Source organism: Cariama cristata, unplaced genomic scaffold (genome assembly GCF_000690535.1).
Source record: "Cariama cristata isolate BGI_N322 unplaced genomic scaffold, ASM69053v1 scaffold33614, whole genome shotgun sequence".
Classification (NCBI taxonomy): Eukaryota; Metazoa; Chordata; class Aves; order Cariamiformes; family Cariamidae; genus Cariama; species Cariama cristata.
Genome location: NW_009614051.1, coordinates 1 through 20,390, shown reverse-complemented (window position 1 = coordinate 20,390; position 20,390 = coordinate 1). Strand labels below are relative to the sequence as shown.

Sequence of the window (20,390 nt, the reverse complement as noted above, 5' to 3'; positions counted from 1 at the left end):
GGAAGAGCAGGAGACCAGAGAACTGAAAATGTATAGAGAAGAAATGCCAGTGAGACTAACTTGTTGACCAGGTCTGAATTGGATTAAATACTTTGAAAGAATGAACATATTTAATATACTGAAAACAAATGTAGATAAACGTGATCGTATGGTAGATGAATAGGAGCTAATAATGTATTCTGCAGTAAATAAAGGACAGTAAAATCAGACCATAAAAGAAAATAAACAGGAGAGAGTTGCATTATCCCATTTTTAGACTGAAATACATTATTACACACTTAATAACCATTATTGTTGTGTTCATGGCATCACAGAACATATGAGATGACATTTCTTGGCTCGACAGTCTTTCCATTCTCGGTTAGATGATACAGATCTGAGATACAATAGATCAGCTTACAATAAGTAGTCAGATGCTGGAACACTTCAAATAGTTTTCAAAGTGCTTTTCTTTATTTATTTTACGAATATTCTTGCATATCTAGATTGATCTTGTAACTACCACTCAGTTAACATGATTACTTAAGGAAGTAATCCACTGACTAGAAAGAGATTTTTTTATATGAATAGAGATTTTAACATTGGATCCTGAAAATATCGAAACAGGTAAGAACACACTTGGCACAAAAGCTTTCAGTTAAAAAAAGGACAGCTTCCTTATATTTCATCTTAAGCACACTAGCTCAAAAATCTGTTAGGGAATGCATTAGCAGAGATTCTTCAGCTTACCTGGAATCTCCCACTGAATGGGAACACCAGGGTTCCTCCTCCTCCTCCCCCCATTATAGTACGCAGGCCACGAATATACTAAATATATCTAAAAGTGGTAAAAATACATCTACATTCATACTATTCATACTATATTCCATGGCTTCATGGAACCTGAATGAATGTTCAACATACCAGAATGCCCACTGGGTACCAATTTGCTCATCAGAATCATGAAAAAACTTTGAAGTATAAATGACCATTGCTATGAAAGTACTTTTAGGAAGAATACTTCCTGTGATTGTTTTTTGGTGGTTGTTTTGTTTTTTAAAAGTTAAAAAATGAAAAAGTATGCATCAGAATACATTTCCATACTAAATGCAGCAGGCACTGAGAAAAGCAAAGCAGATATAGTTTATGTATTCAGGACAACTTTGCGAAAGTGTTTCCACTACCAGTAAGGCTAAATTAATAATGACAAAAGAACTCCACTGTTGGCATTGTTATAAATGTAGGAGTTTTATAAGCACTGTAAATTATAGTTAGATTGTACTTGCAATGCATAAATAGTGCCACGCAACAGGAGACTTCCATCTTCAGTCACTGAGAGTAATAATAATTCCTTATCAAACATTTAGTTCAATGCTTTTTAAACACCATGCTATATCATGGGCATTTTTAAATGCCCATTTTTTTAGGTGTTATATTGTTTCCTCACAATGACTATGGGCACAGTGTAAGGATTTAGGAGTTGGCTGGGAGAAAGAAAAAAACAAACCAACCAACCCAAAATAACTAACACCCCCATCATGTTTCTTTCCTAAGACTCTCCATTTTAGCTTTCAAACACGTATTCTTTTCAACTATAGCTCCTTATTTTTTGGAAACTATCCAGATCTGTATGACATCCATTTTAATTCTCCATAGTGGCAGAGGGAAGAAGACTACAGCGGAGGAAGTCCAGACTTCAATTTATTTATAGTTATTTTAAATTATTGCACTCTGCTCTTCTAAGCATTGTTAAAAAGTACAGCAAGAAAAATACACTGTAGATGGTGGGAAAGTCTTTCTTCTTCCAGAAATGCTAACATGGACACAATGATAGAGGTTAAATAACTACCATGGTCATTACTTTTTAATGCCACTGTAGCGTTCAAATAGCTGTGTGAAATTAGAACTCTACTTACCCCTGAGAATTGACAGTTTCACTTGCTTTCTGGAGCAACTGTGATAAAATAGTAAAAAGTTTCAACCGCATCTGGGGATCTTTGTTTGGCTGAAGACACGTTTTAAGAATGAGAATGAAGTTATTTAGAGCTTCACCTATGACAGGACCTAGAAAATAAACATGTAAGACTTATTTCAGAGTACTAGTAAGTTCTGTTTAGATGCTTAGTATGCAAGTGCATTAAAATTTGTAACATGCATGATATTAAAATAGTGCTTAAGTTTCCACTCTTGCATGGCAGCTGTTGATGTATCCATGTTACATCGTATTAGGTGGTGTACAAATACCCAAGCTAACTCTCCATGGGCTAACCCACAGTCTTAGTCATGGTAGCATGGTGCTCCCTGAAGATCGGTTTACCCCACATCTCATTTATCCAGCTTGGTATTGCTGTTCTACATTGAATTATGTAGCATGGACATATCAATGACACCCGCTAGTTGCTGGGACCAGCAGTACAAGCTGACATTTTGGGTGGACTAATGCATTTGGGGCAGGGGGATGGCGTGGATTAATTTTGTTCACTATGTAGCTCTGAAAGCTTGAAGCTATGCACAAAGTTTTGGTGTTACTGAACTTAATGAAAAATTACACTGAATCTGTTATGACTATGACACAACTCCAAACAGCGGCATTAACTATGTTTTTTTTCCTTCTTTCAAGTTTTGTCATGTGCAACATTCAAGGAAATATGTTCATGACTCCCAAAGGCAGAGGAAAGGGCATGTTTGAAAGGGTCAGCCTCAAAACCTGGATAATAGACTTATTGCAGTAGTATTCTTTCTCCATGTTTAAATAATGCTTATTTGCATTTTACAAGAGAATTTAAAATATGATGAATTTTAGAAGCTATTTGAAATAAAAACATTTTTCAAATTGATTCTCTAGTTTGTAAATATTTTCACATCCTATGATGAATTGTTTTCACCACTGAACAATAAACAAACAAACCCCTAAGCTGTTATCCCAACATTTGAAGAAATTATTTTCCCAAAACAGAAGGAAGTTTGTGCCTTTCTCCTTGATAATGATTAACACCTGCATGGTTTTAAAGAGGAAGAATACATATAGACTATACATATGCTTTATTCTGCAAGCTTCTTGCTATAGAATGCTCTTTCTGCTCTGTTTGCAAAAAACTACTTTCTTCTAGAACTTCTTCAGCTTTGCAACCTTGTGATGCACATTCCATTCAACTCCAGTCATTCAGAAAATCCTCCCAGAAGGAGACACAACACTGGCATTTCTGATGACAAGAATATTCCTCAAACATGGAATGGATAGATTGAAGTATTCAGGATTCCAAAACAAGTTCAATAGCATTTAATAATATCTCAAAAGTAATGTTTAAATAACCATTAAAAAAACCCCCCAAATCTTCTACTGTCTAGACTGAAGCAATACAGGGTGTTAAACTGCAGTTTGCTAAATTTCTGTGCCAACAAATAGGTCTTTATTTTCACAGCACTTATTCAAAATACATTGCTTCATGTGAGTTCTGAGACATTTAAAAGATACTACTATTATATCAAACCAATAACAGCAAATTCAACAGATGGAAAATAAACAAAATAAACTACATTGCTAATTTCAGCTTAAGCATACATTCCTGAAAAACAGTAAAAACTGAGAAATTTGAAATTAGTAAACCCAATTAAATTGATTAAAACCAACATTATGTGTGGGAATGAAAAGAAAAAAAAGAAAGGGAAAGAAAAAAAAAAGAGCTCTAGGAGCTGCTGTGTCAGACAGAAAACACAGACAATAGCATATTACTAGTGTTGGGTGCAAGCCAAAATGTTTGCCCAGACCTTTGATGATTTATTTAGCATTAAGGAAAACAGAGACAACTGTCTAGAAGTCCCTCAGTCATGGAAATGGGAGAGCAAATATACAGAAAGTTGGCCTCTCAGATCTTGCACTGAAAAAAACTTTTTGTTCTCTCCACAGACAGAAAAGAAGAAAAAGTACTTACGCTGGTTGCTGCACAAACCAGAGTAAGTGGGTGCTTCACATAGGTTTGTTGAGGCTTTTTTTGAGATTCAAGGAATAAATGCAGAAGATGCAGTACCTTAAAACATACCTGTCCACATTTAACTATCTGGAGTAGGAATAATAACACTTCACCTGTAGCTGAAGTAGCTGTCTACATCCCCTCTTTAACTAACAGAAAGGAAAAAAAAAAACACCCATGACTTTTCATTTTAATAATCTTAAAATGGGTATATAGGTGAGAAGAACTGCCTGTCACTGCATCCCTTGCCTGTAGATGCAATCTGGAGAGCTGCATCAGAGGAATGTTCACTGTGCAGATCTGAAGGTAGATGAAACATAAGCCGAAATCTTTTACTAATCTATACACGGCAATGTGTTGAAGAACATAAAAGAGGAAATGTTTGTACAAAAACATAGTATGTTTTATAAGACTAATGAATAGATAGAAAAAAAAAACCCATATAAGTTTTTGGACACATAAGCTACATCAGCTTGTCTCGCCATAATCTTTACCTATTTCCTTTACCTGAAAGCATACTTTTACGTAAGTGCTTTTAGTATGCTCCTTGCAGCCAAGGAGTCTTTTGGCATTTGAGCTGCTTCAACATTTTTTGTTTTGCTTTCTAATATATTCTTGTGAAGTTTCTGAATATTACACTATTCGTTATAAAACACAATGTGTCTACAGGCTATGGATGTTATTACTTTATTTTTTTTTTAGAACTACGAAATAAATTGTACCTGAATGAGTTGCGATGACATCTAACTGTAATATTTCTGGAGAATAGCATATCCAACAATCACATGATACTGAAACCCATTCCATAAGCTGAATTATGTGCTGTTTGTAGAGATAAATAAAACTATCCAATCGCTGCACTTCAGCTAATGAAGACATTGTTTCCTCTACCTGTTAAAACAGAGACAGGATACTTTATCTTAACTGAAACAATGTTAAAAAAAAAGAAAAAAAACTTTTAAAACCCATAATTATACTGTAAGAACAGAAGGAACACAAGAAGATTTCCATAGTTTCTACTTGGACAATCAAGATTGATATTTAACATCTGCCTACACCACATCTATTACCTTTTATTTAATGTTAAACATTTGCCCTGATTTCAAAATGAAATCATAAGGAATACAGCAATGTTACAGCAAAATGAAAGAATCTCTAATCCATGCGAAAACCTATCAAAAAGACTAACCACATCACTCTCACTACTTTTAAATAAAGGAGGAAAACCACCGTATCTTTAAGAATGCTTTAAAACATTAATGTAGAGGGAATTTCTCACAATCCCATCTAGCATAGTAGTCATATTTTTAAGCTGAACTCAACTGCACAAGTTAGCTGAAACGTGTCTAGAACCTCTAGAATATTACAGACTAATCACTTGCCAGACAAATATGTTATTATGGAAGTACCAGATGTGGAGAAAACAAATGAGATTTCTAGGGGGGGAAAAACCAACCAACCAACGAAAAAAAACAAACACCAAACCAGGATTTGCTAAGGACAAAGGTTACTCTTAAAGCAGGTTTGCTTGCCTCAAGCACAGTAGTTTTTTCTTTTCTGGAACCATTCTGCCAGCCAGCCAAAACAACTCAGAATAACTTATATGTAAAATACTCATTTATCTGTAAATTAATTGGAACGTTTTACATGACAGAATGTGTAAGGACAGAAACTGTTCCCTATTAATCCCACCACAATCTACAAGATGTTTTTTCCCATTGAAGAAGAGATACAAAATAATACATTGTTCACAGGTGATTTAAAATGAACTCTTTAAGTAGTTTCAAGTGTGCAATTAAAAAAAAAAAAGAGAGATTAAATTAAACATGCCAATAGACTGATGCATATCTTCTCATTAAGAAGTGTCTTACTGTTAAAAAAAAAAGCAAGGATGATTTTCTTTCTTATATTTTAAAGCTAACAAGTTTAATGATACATTATTTTCATGCTAATAATCAACGTGAGCCAAAAGAAGAGCCAAGATAGCACAGGTTACTGGTAACAAAACAAAAATCTTATCTTTAGGTCACCAGTTAAATCACTGACAAGCTCAATACATGCTTAACAGACTCTAACAACTGATACTGCTCCAGTCTATTTGGGGTTGTAAATCATACTCCTCATCACGATACTGAAGTGCTCCGTTGGTGGTCTTGATCTTTTTCCTTAGCCTTATGCAACCAGAAACACTGATGAACACAAAGCAAAGGGGCCCAAAATCAAGCAAGACTGAGTATTCACATCAGTTGTGGTCTCTGCTATCTCTGTCATCTTCTCTCCTCTTATAGTAAAGCCTGAATTGAAGTTCTATAATGCAAATTTTTGAATAATTTATGTTTATACTAAAAATTTTTTCATCCTGAATACAGACTTCTTTTCCAAACAACAAATTTATCTTGTAAAGCTAGCTGGAATACATTTGTTCTATATGGTCTTAAGCTATTTTAACAGGGACTTCTTGCCTTCTGCAAGTTGCACAGCTCATTTCGAAGTTTTACAGTAGTCAGTAACTGGGAAAAAAAAATAAAAAATTCAAGCTGTATTTGACTGTGACAGATTCAAAATATTGCAATTATGTAATCTCATTGCCAGATTTTATATCTGTCTAGCTGAAAGAAAGGCTAATGAGAAAAAGGATTCTCATCCAAAGTACTGTCTACTTTAAAAATCATCTGTAACTGCAGGAACAACTTAAACTCTTAAAAATCTTGGGAGATTAGCTTTTCCATATATGAAAATCAGCTTGCTTTGTAGGAGTATGATTTGTAAGGTTTTAAATGGACTTCGCTGACTTTATAGACCACTGTAGGACTAAACAGACAAGATACTGCAAAACATACCAGATCCATCTGTCCAAGGCTCACTTGGACAGAGTGTTTGTTAAAAAAACAACCACCCCCCCTCCCCCAACCAAAACAAACCCCCCACATATCCCACCCTCCCACTGGCTCTCCATGAGACAGATCTTCATGCGACATCTCTTTGACCTGCAAAGTCCTTTCAATACTTGTTTCAAGCTTTGTTCTATTTTACTTCTTTCGGAACAGTTTTCTAAGACTTATGCCTTCTTGGAGGCAGCCTGCCAGCTATGGGGTCATAAATAACTGATGCTACACAGGCCTTTGGAATACTATGCCTGGGAGCAAGAGAAAAGGAAGTAGAATAGCCATCGCATTTAAGGTGCACGTTTGGAAAAAAGACAACTTGGATAGGTCACAATTGTACTACATGAGGATGGCTTGCTGATTTATTTGATATTTAGCTCGGGAAAGAAAGAGGAAGAGAGAAATAAGAGGGCAAAATAACGTTTAGCCAAAAAGCTCATCTATTATCAGGACATCTACAGATATCCTTTATTTTAAAGCATGCCTGCACCATTTAAATTTTTGGTTGTGATGGGGAGGTAAAAAGGTCAACTACTGTAAAAATCAGTCTGATCTTTGTCTGAAAATAAAAAAATTATTATGAAACTATCGCTTTTTTAAGGCTAGTAGTGTTCTTGATCTATAGGTGACTTGTTCTTTAACAGTCAGAAAATAAATTTTAGTTTCTTCTTGGCCACTTGTGTGCTCCTGTGTTTAACCTAACATTAACAATAATCCAGTGACTTATACCCACCTAAAAACTAAGCATCAACAGTTCAATGAGTGCCAACCGCATGCCCAAGGTTTTATGGAATTCAGCACCAAGCATAAGTCTTGAACACCTCCTGTCCCAAAACTTAACCTAAACCATGGCCCAGTGATTAACATCCACCCAAGTAAAGTGTTCTTCTAGGCCAATAGCAGCCCTCATCCAACTGTGAGCTTCCATGCTCCAGTAATGTACTTCAAGCCATCTCTTCTGAAACCTAACCTAAAAACACTTAAAAAAACCAAACCAAAAACAAACAAAAAAACCCAAACAAGTTATAACTATAGCCTACAGACCCATACTGGGTGGTTTTGGCCACAAAGTAAAACTGAATTCTAAGGCCCTTCTCAGAAGCAGCACATATTCTAACTCTATGGGCCTTCAACCAAAGTTATGAAGAAATGTAATTCTCCAGGCTCTGCTGTCCCAAACTGTAAACCCAGCTCCAAACTTAATTCTAGTATTAATCATATCAGTATGTACAGTGAGAGATGCACAACCTTGGACTAGCCACAAGCCATTACTCCCCACTGGTACAGCCCACAGTCAGTGAGCAAGCCTTACAAGATGTAGTAATAAGGCCAACTCCTAAGTTTCTTACCTGAGTAATATCCTTTCCTGTTATGTCAGCCAAAATCAGATATTAACCAGAATTCTGCTGACCACACTTACGTAGGAGCTAATATTTGCCTTAGAAACATCAGTGTACATTCTAGTCTTATAGTGTTTGTGAGATGCAACAGTATGTTCAACTCTTCTGGAACCACTGTTGTCCTAGACTTTAACCTCAACTTTAGTCCCACCCTAACCCTAGCACTACCCTGTCTTCCAGTTCCATAGAAGAAATAACCTGTAAGACCCTAATGTCTGCTGCTGCTAATCTTCATTACAGCCCTGTGGATTTGCAGGATTCAACATTAAACTGAGATCTTCAAACTGTTGTCGGGAAATAGATGTAACGCCTAACAAGTATGAACTGTGATCTGGCAAAGCAGAAATATCAATATTTTGACTGACAAATTATAACATTCATAGATCTTGCAGCCTTTACAGTGACTTCTAAATATTAACTAATCACCAGAACAGTGCCATAGGGATAGATCTTTGCAGAACAGTTTTATGACTAAACACAGCATCCCAAGTATTCCCTCATGCTTCTTTCATTCTAACAGAGTGAATCTGATCAATTTGAAGTTATATGTATATCTAAATGTTTAACTATTATATTTCTATACAATATTTGAAACAGATTGCTATACACACACATACAGATGAAAAATATGCAATCTCCAAACAAAAATAGTTGTATTGTACAAGTTCTTAGCTCTAACAAATAAGATTTCAATGATTTATTCTTCTGAAGAAGTTGCCTTTATCTGTTTTAAACAGACTAAGTAATTTCAGCTATGGAAAAAGATGTGACAGACAGAGGGTACAGTCAAGGTCATGCAACACCAAGTAATTTCAAAAGATCTGATCTTTGTCGATAAGCTCTTAGTCAAAGATTTCTGTGGTTTAAACCTAACAGCAAGGCAAATAATTATGGCTCTGTTTAGACAAAGTGTCTTATCAATAGTAAAAATCAGAAACACAACAAAATATTAAACCAGCTCATAGTTTACCTTTTCTTTAAGGTGCTGAGAACATGGTATTGCCATTATTGTCACCAAAACTTTCATTAGCTGTAAGCTAATTTCCTTGCAGTCTTCCTGGCATACTTCAATCAATGCTTGTACACAATAAAGCAACTGCTCCATATAAAAGACCTATTTTTTTTTAATAAAAGCATAAATTTATTATGTTTTGTTATAAAATAGAACATTCTTTTTAAGGGAGAGATACGGGAAATTACAATAATCAAATCTGAGCACTGTATAATCCCCTAAATTGGTAACATATTAGTAATTTCATGTTAGTTCTTTTGATTACCTACATTCTACTTCTTATAGAATACAACATAATCTTCCTCCCACACCATTTGTTTGTATTTACCTTGACCTGTTATCAAAATAAATGACCTTGCTCTTAATCACACAATTGTTCCACTGTGAATAAAAACATCAAAGCATTTTTGAATGCTTACTGATGGTACTTTCTCATTCTGAAGTGAAATTTGTTAATTAATAACATATTTGTTACAACTGTTTCAAATATTATTCCATGTTTGACTATTTCGAATGGAACAATAATGGTTAAATACATAAACCAAGAAAACCTGAGTGTCTGCTTTTATCTCAGCCAGTTTATCTCATTTGATGCAAAATAATGCATGTTATCTTGATTCAACTGATACCAGTTGGAGTCAACACTGTTGTCAGTTAGTCTGCAATAACTTCTATGATAAAGTTCATCAGATATTCCACGAAGCTGTCAGATTACATTCAATGAACAGAAGGGGCCATTGTTACATATTTACTTCCAAAAAATAAATCAAGTCTAGGAATAGGTTAACTATAAATGTTACTAATCTCATAGACATGGTCAATCCTTAGCTAAACAGTGTCTATGCAGCATTTGCTGTTAAAATAGAGAAAGATTGTTTTCCAAGACCAAAGGCTAGAATAATTCCACCAAAAGCTTCAGCTGCAGATGAATGTGTCTACTGTATCTAATGCCAAATGGAAGTGGTAAGCTTAAGACCTCATAGCAATTTTGTAGATACACTTCAGGGAACTGTTATTTGAACAATCAGGTTATAATGCTTCTAGTTATATGAGTTCCTAATCACCACAGGCTTCATGGAGATTAAGGTTAATTCCTGCATCACTGGTACATATTCCATTAGGGAAGAAGCCTAATGAGGGAAGAACTTTAAACGTATATCTTACATTGGCTCAAAAAGATAATTATGCTAGATTCAGTCTACACACATGAATAACTTTTAAAGGGAAGTCTGCATCTGACATAAAGTTAGAATCTTCTGAAGGCACAGCACTGGCCCTTTTTTGGTCATCTTAAGAGCACAGGCCTAACAAACTTTTGGTGGAATGAAAGCCGGGATTTCATTATTTGGGAAATTGTAGGGATTATTCTTCTGCATCTCTAACAGATCTATTTCCATAGCTGAGCAGTTGGGGGTGGGGGAGGGAAGTAGTAATTCTGGGAGTTAAAAATCTCCATTCCATGTTGAAGAGAATCTCTCACCTCCTTATATAGCAATTGATGAATATTCTTCAAATACTAAAATGAAAATGGTCTTCAGGCTCAGCCATTAGTTAAGGGTACACTTGGGTGCAAATTTCTAATTTATAAAGGTCTTCCTCCTAGATTCTCACTTAAAGAGAAGCAACCAGGCCCAATGGTTTACAAAGCATGCTCCTAAATGTACACATAAAAGTACCGGTACCTTCCTTTTAAAAATGGAGAACAATAATAATACAGAACAAAAATAAGATGATGATATTAAGAGGGAATCTTTCTTGGGAAACCTGACATGCTAATTACAATGGACTGTGAAATGTTTTCGGTCATTTTCACTGATAAGGATCAAAATACATGATCTTGTTTGGATTGTGAACAAGAAATTTTAAAACATGGGTTAAATTCTGCCTCTGGATCAGCCAAGGTAGTCCTCAATTACTACAGCACATACTGAACAGCTTCTTCTCTCCCTGTTACGCTTTTTCATTTTCCTCTCACTATCTGAAGACTTTTACAGCAGTTCTCAAACTTGAACCCACATCTGCAGAAAGGATAGACTACTAGCAAGCTTTTGGGAATAGCAGATTTGACCAGGAGACCACAACATGGCCCAGGGAGGAAAGGGAAACTTCTGTTTTCTCTCAAACACAGGCCCACAACTATATCCTGAGATAGCGTGGGGCAGGCGTGCAAGGGAGCAGATAAGAATGGGAGCATTTAGGGAGAACAAGGGGAAAAAAAAAAAAGTTGAGAGAACGACCAGTCTAAAATTTTGGTCTGTTGTATATTTTCCGGTAAGCCTCACCTCTTCAGATTGTTGACAAACTCCAGCTTGAGACAGCGTGTCACCAAGATTGGTTAGATGAGGCTGTAAGATTTCTTTTGGGCTACCTCGAATCACTGCAGTTAGAACCATTATACAAGATGGCTTAGGTGGCTTCCCAAAGGCTGATGTGATTAATTTCAATGACACCTTAGGGCTGACAAACGTTCCAATCAATTCTGCTGCTTTCACACACTGAAAAAAGAACAGGAATAACTTGAGAATTTTTCTAAAACACAAAGACCATTCAACATATCATGGGCTTTTTATGATTCCAGCTGTTATTTTAAATGCTTCAGCAGTTGCCTTGTAGGACTTTTCCACTCACTCAGTAATGATTATATGCATGAAGAAATTTTCTTGACATGTGTTCAGTAAGCACATAATAAGGCATGCAAGCACTCTTCTCAGCATCAGACAAACTTCCATGAGAAAGTAATGCACAGAAATGAAGTGTACAACTTTCAGTGTAATAAAGTCTCCAGTTCAGAATAACCAGATGTTGCAGATTTAGTGGTTTAGCATTGTCCTCCAAATGCTGTTCTGAGGCATGCTCTTAAAGCACCCACCAACCGTCTATTAAAAGCAACAACAATAAAACTCTGAAAGAGGAATTTTTTTGTTATTGTACTATATTTTGACACTGACGTTAGAGATCTGGTTTAGTGTGGAAGCACTGCCATGACGGAACTGCTCACTGCTTTCAATCTCTTACTTCTTTAACTGAAAAGGCTTAAATTACTATGTATTCTCCATGATACTCATGCCTTTTGGTGCCATCTCTGCCTTGCAGACATATTGGTGTGTTGTATTCCACATGAAATACCATTACACCAAAGCTTACTCCCTAACTAATGCCCAGTATTTACAATCAGGTGCATGAATAAACATATAGCCACCTACTGTGCCATCACCTGTGCAACAGGAACATTTCTTCCTAACCCATTTATTTAATGGTTGGCTTATTTCCTCAAACATGAAAGCTTATTTCCCTTTGTATATAATTTTTGGTCCACTGATTTAGCCATGGATTTTTAATTGCACCTAGTTAATACCTGAATTATCCTAGTTTTTTTAGTCTCAATGGAAGCATGTAGCCATGAATTCTACAGTTTAAATCTGCACTATACATAGCTGTTTCTTTTCAAAATGGTGAAGACTCAAAACAGTTATAATATACTCTATGTAGATGTGAACCCTCCCCTCCCCCATATTTGCCTTAGAGAAAGAAAAAGACTCTTAGTACTCTGAAAACTGGAAAAGGACAATACAATTAAACAGTTGAAAAATACAAACTGATACATTTGTATGGATCAAGTTATCTACTGACTTTAACAGGGGGGAATAAAAAGAAAAAAGGAAAAAGAAAAAAGGACAAGAGACCATCTGGTCTTTCATACATCTCATTTGGTATTATTAGGCTGGAGAAGGACATGTCCATTTTCCAAGTTGGTGGCTACTCTGAAATGGGTTCTACAGTGACAAATGATAGAGGAGATCACCACAGTACCCTGGGAAGCAGCATCACTAAGGAGATAAAAGGCATTCACAAACCAAAGTTGCTAAATCTTAAATTTTGGCACAAGGAAGAGTAAAATTAAATACAGAAACCATCCCCTAACTGGGAATAAATCTCTCAGAAGCACCTGCAAGAAGATTCGTGGTGGAATTCTAAGAAAGAGACAAGTATGGTCAAAAAAAGGCAAGGGAAAACTATGTGTTGCTTGAACACACTTTTAAATTTATATTTATAGCAACAAGCACTAGATAGAAAATAGATAGGACCAGGACAGCAGGGCTACATGGCTTTATTCTTCTAATTATTTAAGTTTTGTTATATATTTTATACAAGCACTAAGGAATTTGGAAAGCTCCATACCCATAGTAGCTTATCTCTTACTTCAGTTCTGGGGCATTGATTTCCTAAGGCCCGTATAATGCTTTTTTGAAACAAAAAGATGACTTTTGACAGTATTGCAGGTTTACTTCTCTCTACTATTGACTGGTGTGTGACTGGCTTAGTTTACAAGCTCAGTCTCACTGTGAGGCAATATGGTTAAAGGTCAGATGCTGGTCCTGAAAGGGGAGGTGGAAGGGGTGGAATGGCTAGAAGGGGATAACAGAGTAAGAATTGGGGGAAGGGGAGGAACAATTCGGGAAAAATTAAGAGAGAGGGACAACAATTAGTACTAAAAAAGACTAAAGACAACAAGAAATCGCAGAAAAATTAAGAAAAAGGATAATTTCAGAAATGGATTTCACGGTCTGTATAGCTCAACTGATAGCAGGAACCTAAAGAAAAGCCTAATTTGGAAATCAGCTTTTCTGACATTGGTTGGACTACTTGCATCCAGTAAGCAGAACACATTCTTCCGATTTCCCAAAGCAATAAAATTTGTAGCTTTAAAGTAAGTTACATGGATTTTTTTTGTTATACATATGCTCTCTTCTTTATGTAGAATTATGTACAGAAGATTTTATCTTAAAATTGTAAAAAGATTTGTATTGCCTGTCTATCCTCTGCTAAATTTATCTAATGTCAACTACATCTGTTTTATTGGTAAATTGTTGATCAAAGTGTTGAGAGCATCAACTGTTTGAAAAAATGCTACTAATTATTCCTTACAAAAAACATGGGAAAAAAAAAGGTATTTTACGAGCATTATGTCAAGTATTCAAAGACTGAATATGGGTATCACATGGAATAAACATACCTCAATATTTGGTTCGAATTATAGTTGGATTATGAAGCAGGAGGAGATAAGTGAAATTAACCTGAAAGTGCATGACCTGCACATTTTTTTAAATTGAATTTGCTGCCCCAAGGCTTTATGCTTTAATCCACTGCTTAGGATTTTTAGAGAGATCATTATCAATGCTTCACCGGGTTCACATATAAACTAAAGAGTATTTAAATAACTTTACTATTGGTCTTCATACCAGTAATACAAGAATTTACTATGTTAAAATAAATGTATAAGTAAATGTAACGTTCACATTTTTTTAACATCCATAAAAACTTGAGCCTGATCCTTCAGTCATGGGCACTTTCTAGTGACCTAAGGTAAGGTCAACCCTCAGAAGACAGACTCAGAACTATAAAGGATAGGGTCTTTATTCAGTGTACAATAGATACTTATCAGATTAAACTTACGTTTTTAACCACATCCCTTTCTTCATCCAAGCATGCTTGGTACAAAGTTCTAAGCAGTAGTTCCATGTGTTGCGTTATGTGATCCTCTGCATGTAGCAACAATGTATACAGAAGCTGGGATGCTTTTATTCTTGTGCTTTCAACCCAGTCCGTTATATCATGACAGAGACCTGGAAGAATTTTTGAGAGGTTTCTTGACACAAGTTCCCGACAACCTAGTCCTGGTCGAGTCACTACAACAAAACAAGAAAACAAAACCGAAATAAAAATACATTTCAAAGGAAAAGCCAATGCACACTAATCCTTAGAAAAGTTTAAAGGATCCAAGATAAGAGCTATGGGTGTCTGCTTCAGCATGGAACAAAATATTCCAAATGCTGCTGAGGAATTCACCTGCACAAGTTGCAGTTCTTTAATATATATTGCAGAATTTAAACTTCACATAGCTATCTGAAAATTTATGTATTTATTACTGGATGGTGACTTAAAGATTATGTGTTTTAAAATGTTTACAGAAGGAGAAGAGAAAGATAACTGAAATGAGCATAGCACATTACCCACTTTGGAAAACACAGCTTAATAACTTCCTTTTAATTTTTATAGCAACACAAACCCCATTAAAAAATTAAACTGAAACGCAGAGATAAAACAGAAGAAAGACTTTTCCATACAAACATTGTGGTATGACTGAGTTAAATATAATTTGGAGGCAGAAAGAAAGGTAGAAGACACAAATAGTACAGGGGACATGAACTGCAATAAAACAGACAATGGCATTGTGCCCTCTAAAGGAAAAGGTTAAAAGTGTACCTCACAAATTAAAAGCAGAAAGGGTACTATGACTTGTACAAGTGCTATGTAATAGATCAGGCCAACCAAATTTCAAAAGTCACAGCTATTATATGCTCTCTTTTCTAAGGCCTTTTAAGGAAAAGCAGCTCACTGCTGTGCCTCTTCAATCTCTGTCCGATTTTTATATTAAATAACACATTTCAAAATGGTATGAAAGATTATACAGGAGTTGGGGGGGAATCTGTTTTTTTTAGATTGAATTTGATTTGTAAAGACTTTCTACAATGTCAGGGTTTGCTGTTATCTTTTGTTTTTAAACAAAAGTCCAAACTGTTACAAATACATATTCCCTACCTCAATAAAGGATGTAAACTTCCAGAGAACTAATAAACTTACCTTCCCCGATAAATGCTTACTGTCCTGTCTTAGTAATCATCAAATTTACATCCTGGCTCATTTATAAACCTCTGAGACTCAGAGAAGTAACTTGACCAATATCACAAGCAACTATCAGACCTCCACTCTGTACTTTACACAGAAAACTATGACAGTGCTTTCCAAAGAACTGCAATAAACTTTTGTAGTTACTTTCTCTACAGCCAAATTTTTTTCCTTTACACTGTACATGCTTATACAAACAAAATCTGAAAAGTTGTTCTCTGAGAACCACCATTTTATAAGTGCCACTCACAATGTTCTCATATTCTTTTAAGAAAGAAACGATATTCATTATGAGGTGTCAAAAAACATTGAATGTGCAAATGTATTTTTTATTTCTGGTACAGGGTTATCCTGTAAATGTTCAGAAAGGAAATGACTGAGTTGTCTCAGGATATTTTCCTGCATTGGCCCATGTAACTGCAAATGCCAAAAGGAAAATGGACTAAAGTAAATGGTCTGAAGAATACAAAAGGCTTATAGAAATGCCTATGAAATACCTAGTCAGAAAAAAAAATAATTCAAGCATCAGGACATGAATTGCTGTTTCTTTTATCAATGGAGGATAACATTTTGGATTATGAAAACTGACAGTGAATACCAAAAGGTCAAATAAAGAAATCAACTTGAGACAGCAAATACAGACTGGCATCCTATTTGACCTGAGGCAGAATTTTGTTTGAAGAATTTGGACCATTCTTTATCAGTAGTTCCTTCATTTCAGATGTTCAAATACAGGCGTTTATCCCTGTAAGCTACTCCTGTCAAAGACTTCCCTGCTATAAACTGTCTGCACCTGTATCCTAAGGCAATGACTGCTGTTGCTCAATGGAAAGCTATTCAGTTGGTTGGATGACACCAGGTATGAGGTCTAACTCTGCTCTTCCTCTGACCTGCAATATCTGTCATCATGAGATCAAAGCACAGAGGGGCTCATATGTCAGGTCCATTAGCTTGACAGTTGGACAAAGATAGTTAAGTAAAATGTGCTATAAACTCACAGTTGTAAAAAGATATTCCAGTACATTAAATAAATCAGAAGGCAACAAAGTGTTAAAATACATAATTATCATATTAAAAAACAAAACAAAAACCCCACAACCAAACAAATGTTTGTGAAAGGGAATCTGAGGGGAAGGACACACATAATAAGAACTCATCCATATACAGTATATGGTATGACACCAAAAATATTCCCTGAAACTAAGGTATGCTAGGGCCTCTGATAAAGTTTCGTATCTGTAAGATTAAGTAGCTAATCACCCTTTCCTCTCATTTTTCTTATCTTTTGTCACACAAAGCCTGACTGTTAATAAGACATACAATTTGGAAATAAGGATAAGCAGCAGGAAATTATATCTTAAAGTCACCATTAACTTGGGACTCAAGTCCAAAATTATCAGGTCATTTCTTCATTCTTTAGTTATGTATATATATACACACATATATATGTGTGTGTACATATGTCACATTCAAGCCTTAACTGCATCATTCTACCAAGCAAGATGCATGAAAAGTCAATTAAATGCAGGGCTGGAATGTTGCCCAAATTCATGAAGCATATTTATTGTGCTAAGAAGATTATTTCAGAAAGTACGTATCATTTAAATATGAAATAATTGGTAGAAGTACTTTTCTAAAAAAAAAAAAAAACCCACAAAACTGTGTACACACACAAAACCCAACACACTTAGAGAAAACTGAACAAGACAACAGTGTTAGCAATATAAATGGTAACAACTGTTTCAAGGACTAGCATATAAAGCCTTTTATGACCTTCACTGTAGCATGGTCATTGCAAACTAAGTGACTGGAACTTTGACACTCAACTTCATCAGTTTATGCATGTTAAAAAAATTCTCTGACTGCCAAAAAATAGAAATATGTTTCTGCCATCACTAGTGGAAGTAAAAGCAATCTTTACCATTTACAAACCCCGAGGTAGTATTATATATAAAATAAGGAAGAAAAAAAAAAATGGAAAGGGTAACAGATCAACTTGCCTGTCTTCAAAGCTAAACAGTTCTGTCAAACCAGTCACCACTATGAAGTGCTTCCCTTTTCATTCAAGCATTACTGAGTAAAACAACTTTAAAAGGGGGGGAAGCATAATTTTAAAGAAGAAAGGACTCCGGAACCCACTGTCATGGAAAGGATTTTGCTGCTAGGTATTCTGTGATGTGATTGTCACATAGGCACAACTCAAGCATGAACCTGCTCTTTCACACCAAAAGAGTTTTTATTCTGTTAAATATGAGTATAGACATCACTAAATGACCCATTTAAACCCTCTCTCTCATCAACACCCATATGCATATGTTTAAACATTAACTTTATGAACCTGAGACAGGAAACAAGCTTCAAGCTACTGCAAACATAACATTTTAAAACTACCTATAAATCATACAGTACTAAAAAGTAATCTACCCATGCTGCATATCTTGGTTTTTTGTATATAATAAAGGAAATTACTGTTTCTGTTCCCACGTTCTTCATGTATGCTCGCAGATTTTAGTTAGCATCCCAGTGTCTCACAAAGAAGTCTGAAATCATTTCACTCCAAATTTGTCTTCCACACCAATTCTGTGGATCACTAATGCTGTGTCTAGTTCTTATTATTCAAGGGCTCAGCTCACAGGTTCTTTCATCCTGCCTTCCTTTGTGGTCATCTCTATGCCCACTCTTCACCCGGCTGCTAGCTAATATAGAACTTTCTGCTGCTTCTGCATCACTGCTTCATCTCTTTTTCAGCATAGGCATCTTCATTTATTCTTTCTCCAAAATGCATTTTGGGATTAACGGAAAAACTGAATGCAGTTACTGAAAAAATGTTTTTTTTTTTTTTCAAATTTAAATGTAACATAAATAATTTTATATACATATATGCTATACATTATATTTTTTTATATATGCCACTCCTATACATTAACTAATATTACATTTTGTAATGAATATTACACATCCTGCTCTGCTATTATTACTGCACTGCAGCTCTCATAGATTATTCAGGAAGTAAAAACCACTTTCAGTGCAACACTTACCTCCTTTGGGATAATGAGATGGTGAAACACCAAAATCCATCTTATCCTTCAGATCTTCTTCATTTTCTTTCTCCCACTGCAAACCTATCTTTTCCCAATAAGTCCAAGCCAGTTTCCTAGACACAAAATAAGAGTTTTATACCATCGTGCCCCCAAAAGAAAAACATTTTAAAATAAGACTTCCAGAAATTCTAACTTCTTCAATTCAGCTGGAAGGATGGGAAGTGTTCTTGCCATTTAACCGAGGGACATTAAGGTGAAAGTTTATGCTTCTTTTGTGGACAGAGGACACCTCTTCCAAAGGATAATTCTGTCTCTGTCTACCTCTCTGTCTTCGTCTCCCTCATACTTACTTGAACATAGCATAAAAGGACAATATAACAAAAGTTACTGAAGATAATGCTATAGTTTTGGTTTAAGAAAAAACAAAAAAAATTTTTTTTTTTTTCCTCCAGGCTACATTTGTGAATATAGAAACACTTCCCTGTACGACAACTACTTACGAGGGGCGGGGGGGGAAGAAAGGAAAAAGAAAGTGTTCTGCTTACATATTTTCAGGAATTTCATCAGTAAAGCTGCCAAGTAACAAAGGGATCAACTTGTGAAAATATGAGTATCTATCTCGTAGGTGCAACAACCATTCTCCAATGACAGTTGTTACAGCATGCCGAACCTACATGGAAGCAAAAAGACTATTTTAAATATGTCAGGAAAATACCAGAAAAACTAAAAAATAATATTTGTTTTTGGTATATAAGACTTGGTAAAGTGCATCAAAAGTCTCAGAAGAAATTACAAGAGCCAAGGATTTTCTCACTTGCAGCAAGTATCTTAACGTGCAAGGTACCATGCTCCCTCTTGTGTTCTCACTCTGGCTTAGACTTAGAGCATTTGCTGCACAAAAGCACATCTTAGAGGAAGGTAAGATACAGACCTAACTCAGAAAACTCTAAATTCTCATAGTTAACATCTCTCTAAGAATGTAAGAAATGTACACTTCTCAGGAATTTGAAGCTTTCCAAGCACATCTCCAGAAGACCATTTTCTCTGTTCACTGTAAAGGAAGCCTAAGTTAAATGATGTGAATACACCCACTCAAAAATTAAAATATTTTAGTTATGATTAAGTTGCACATTTTAAAATTACTGCCTCAATTGCATCTTATGAAGGGACTGGTATCATAAAGTGTTTGTTAAGCATCTGAAAAGGTCATAGACTCAAGTCCCAGAGAGATTTGGCAGAATAATTTAAAACAGAATTGAAGGCACACATTAAAATAAAAAGGTGCCTACAAACTTCAACAGCCTGCAGAATTAGACAGCAGCTGAATAGGTAACCAACCTTGGTTTTGGATAGCTTACAATTGACAAAGGCTGTATGTGACATATTTACATATTTCAACTGAATAAATGAAAGCA

General features: G+C 35.4%; 1 protein-coding gene across 1 annotated transcript; it reads right to left on the bottom strand.

Annotated features, from left to right (window-relative positions):
- Window positions 1-1,891: 1,891 nt before the first annotated feature.
- Window positions 1,892-19,651, bottom strand: HEATR2 (HEAT repeat containing 2). The gene is given in 7 exon segments (XM_009699266.1): window positions 1,892-2,043; window positions 4,673-4,841; window positions 9,206-9,349; window positions 11,530-11,742; window positions 14,702-14,934; window positions 18,973-19,088; window positions 19,521-19,651. Coding segments are annotated over 7 exon segments (1,158 nt in total).
- Window positions 19,652-20,390: the final 739 nt, after the last annotated feature.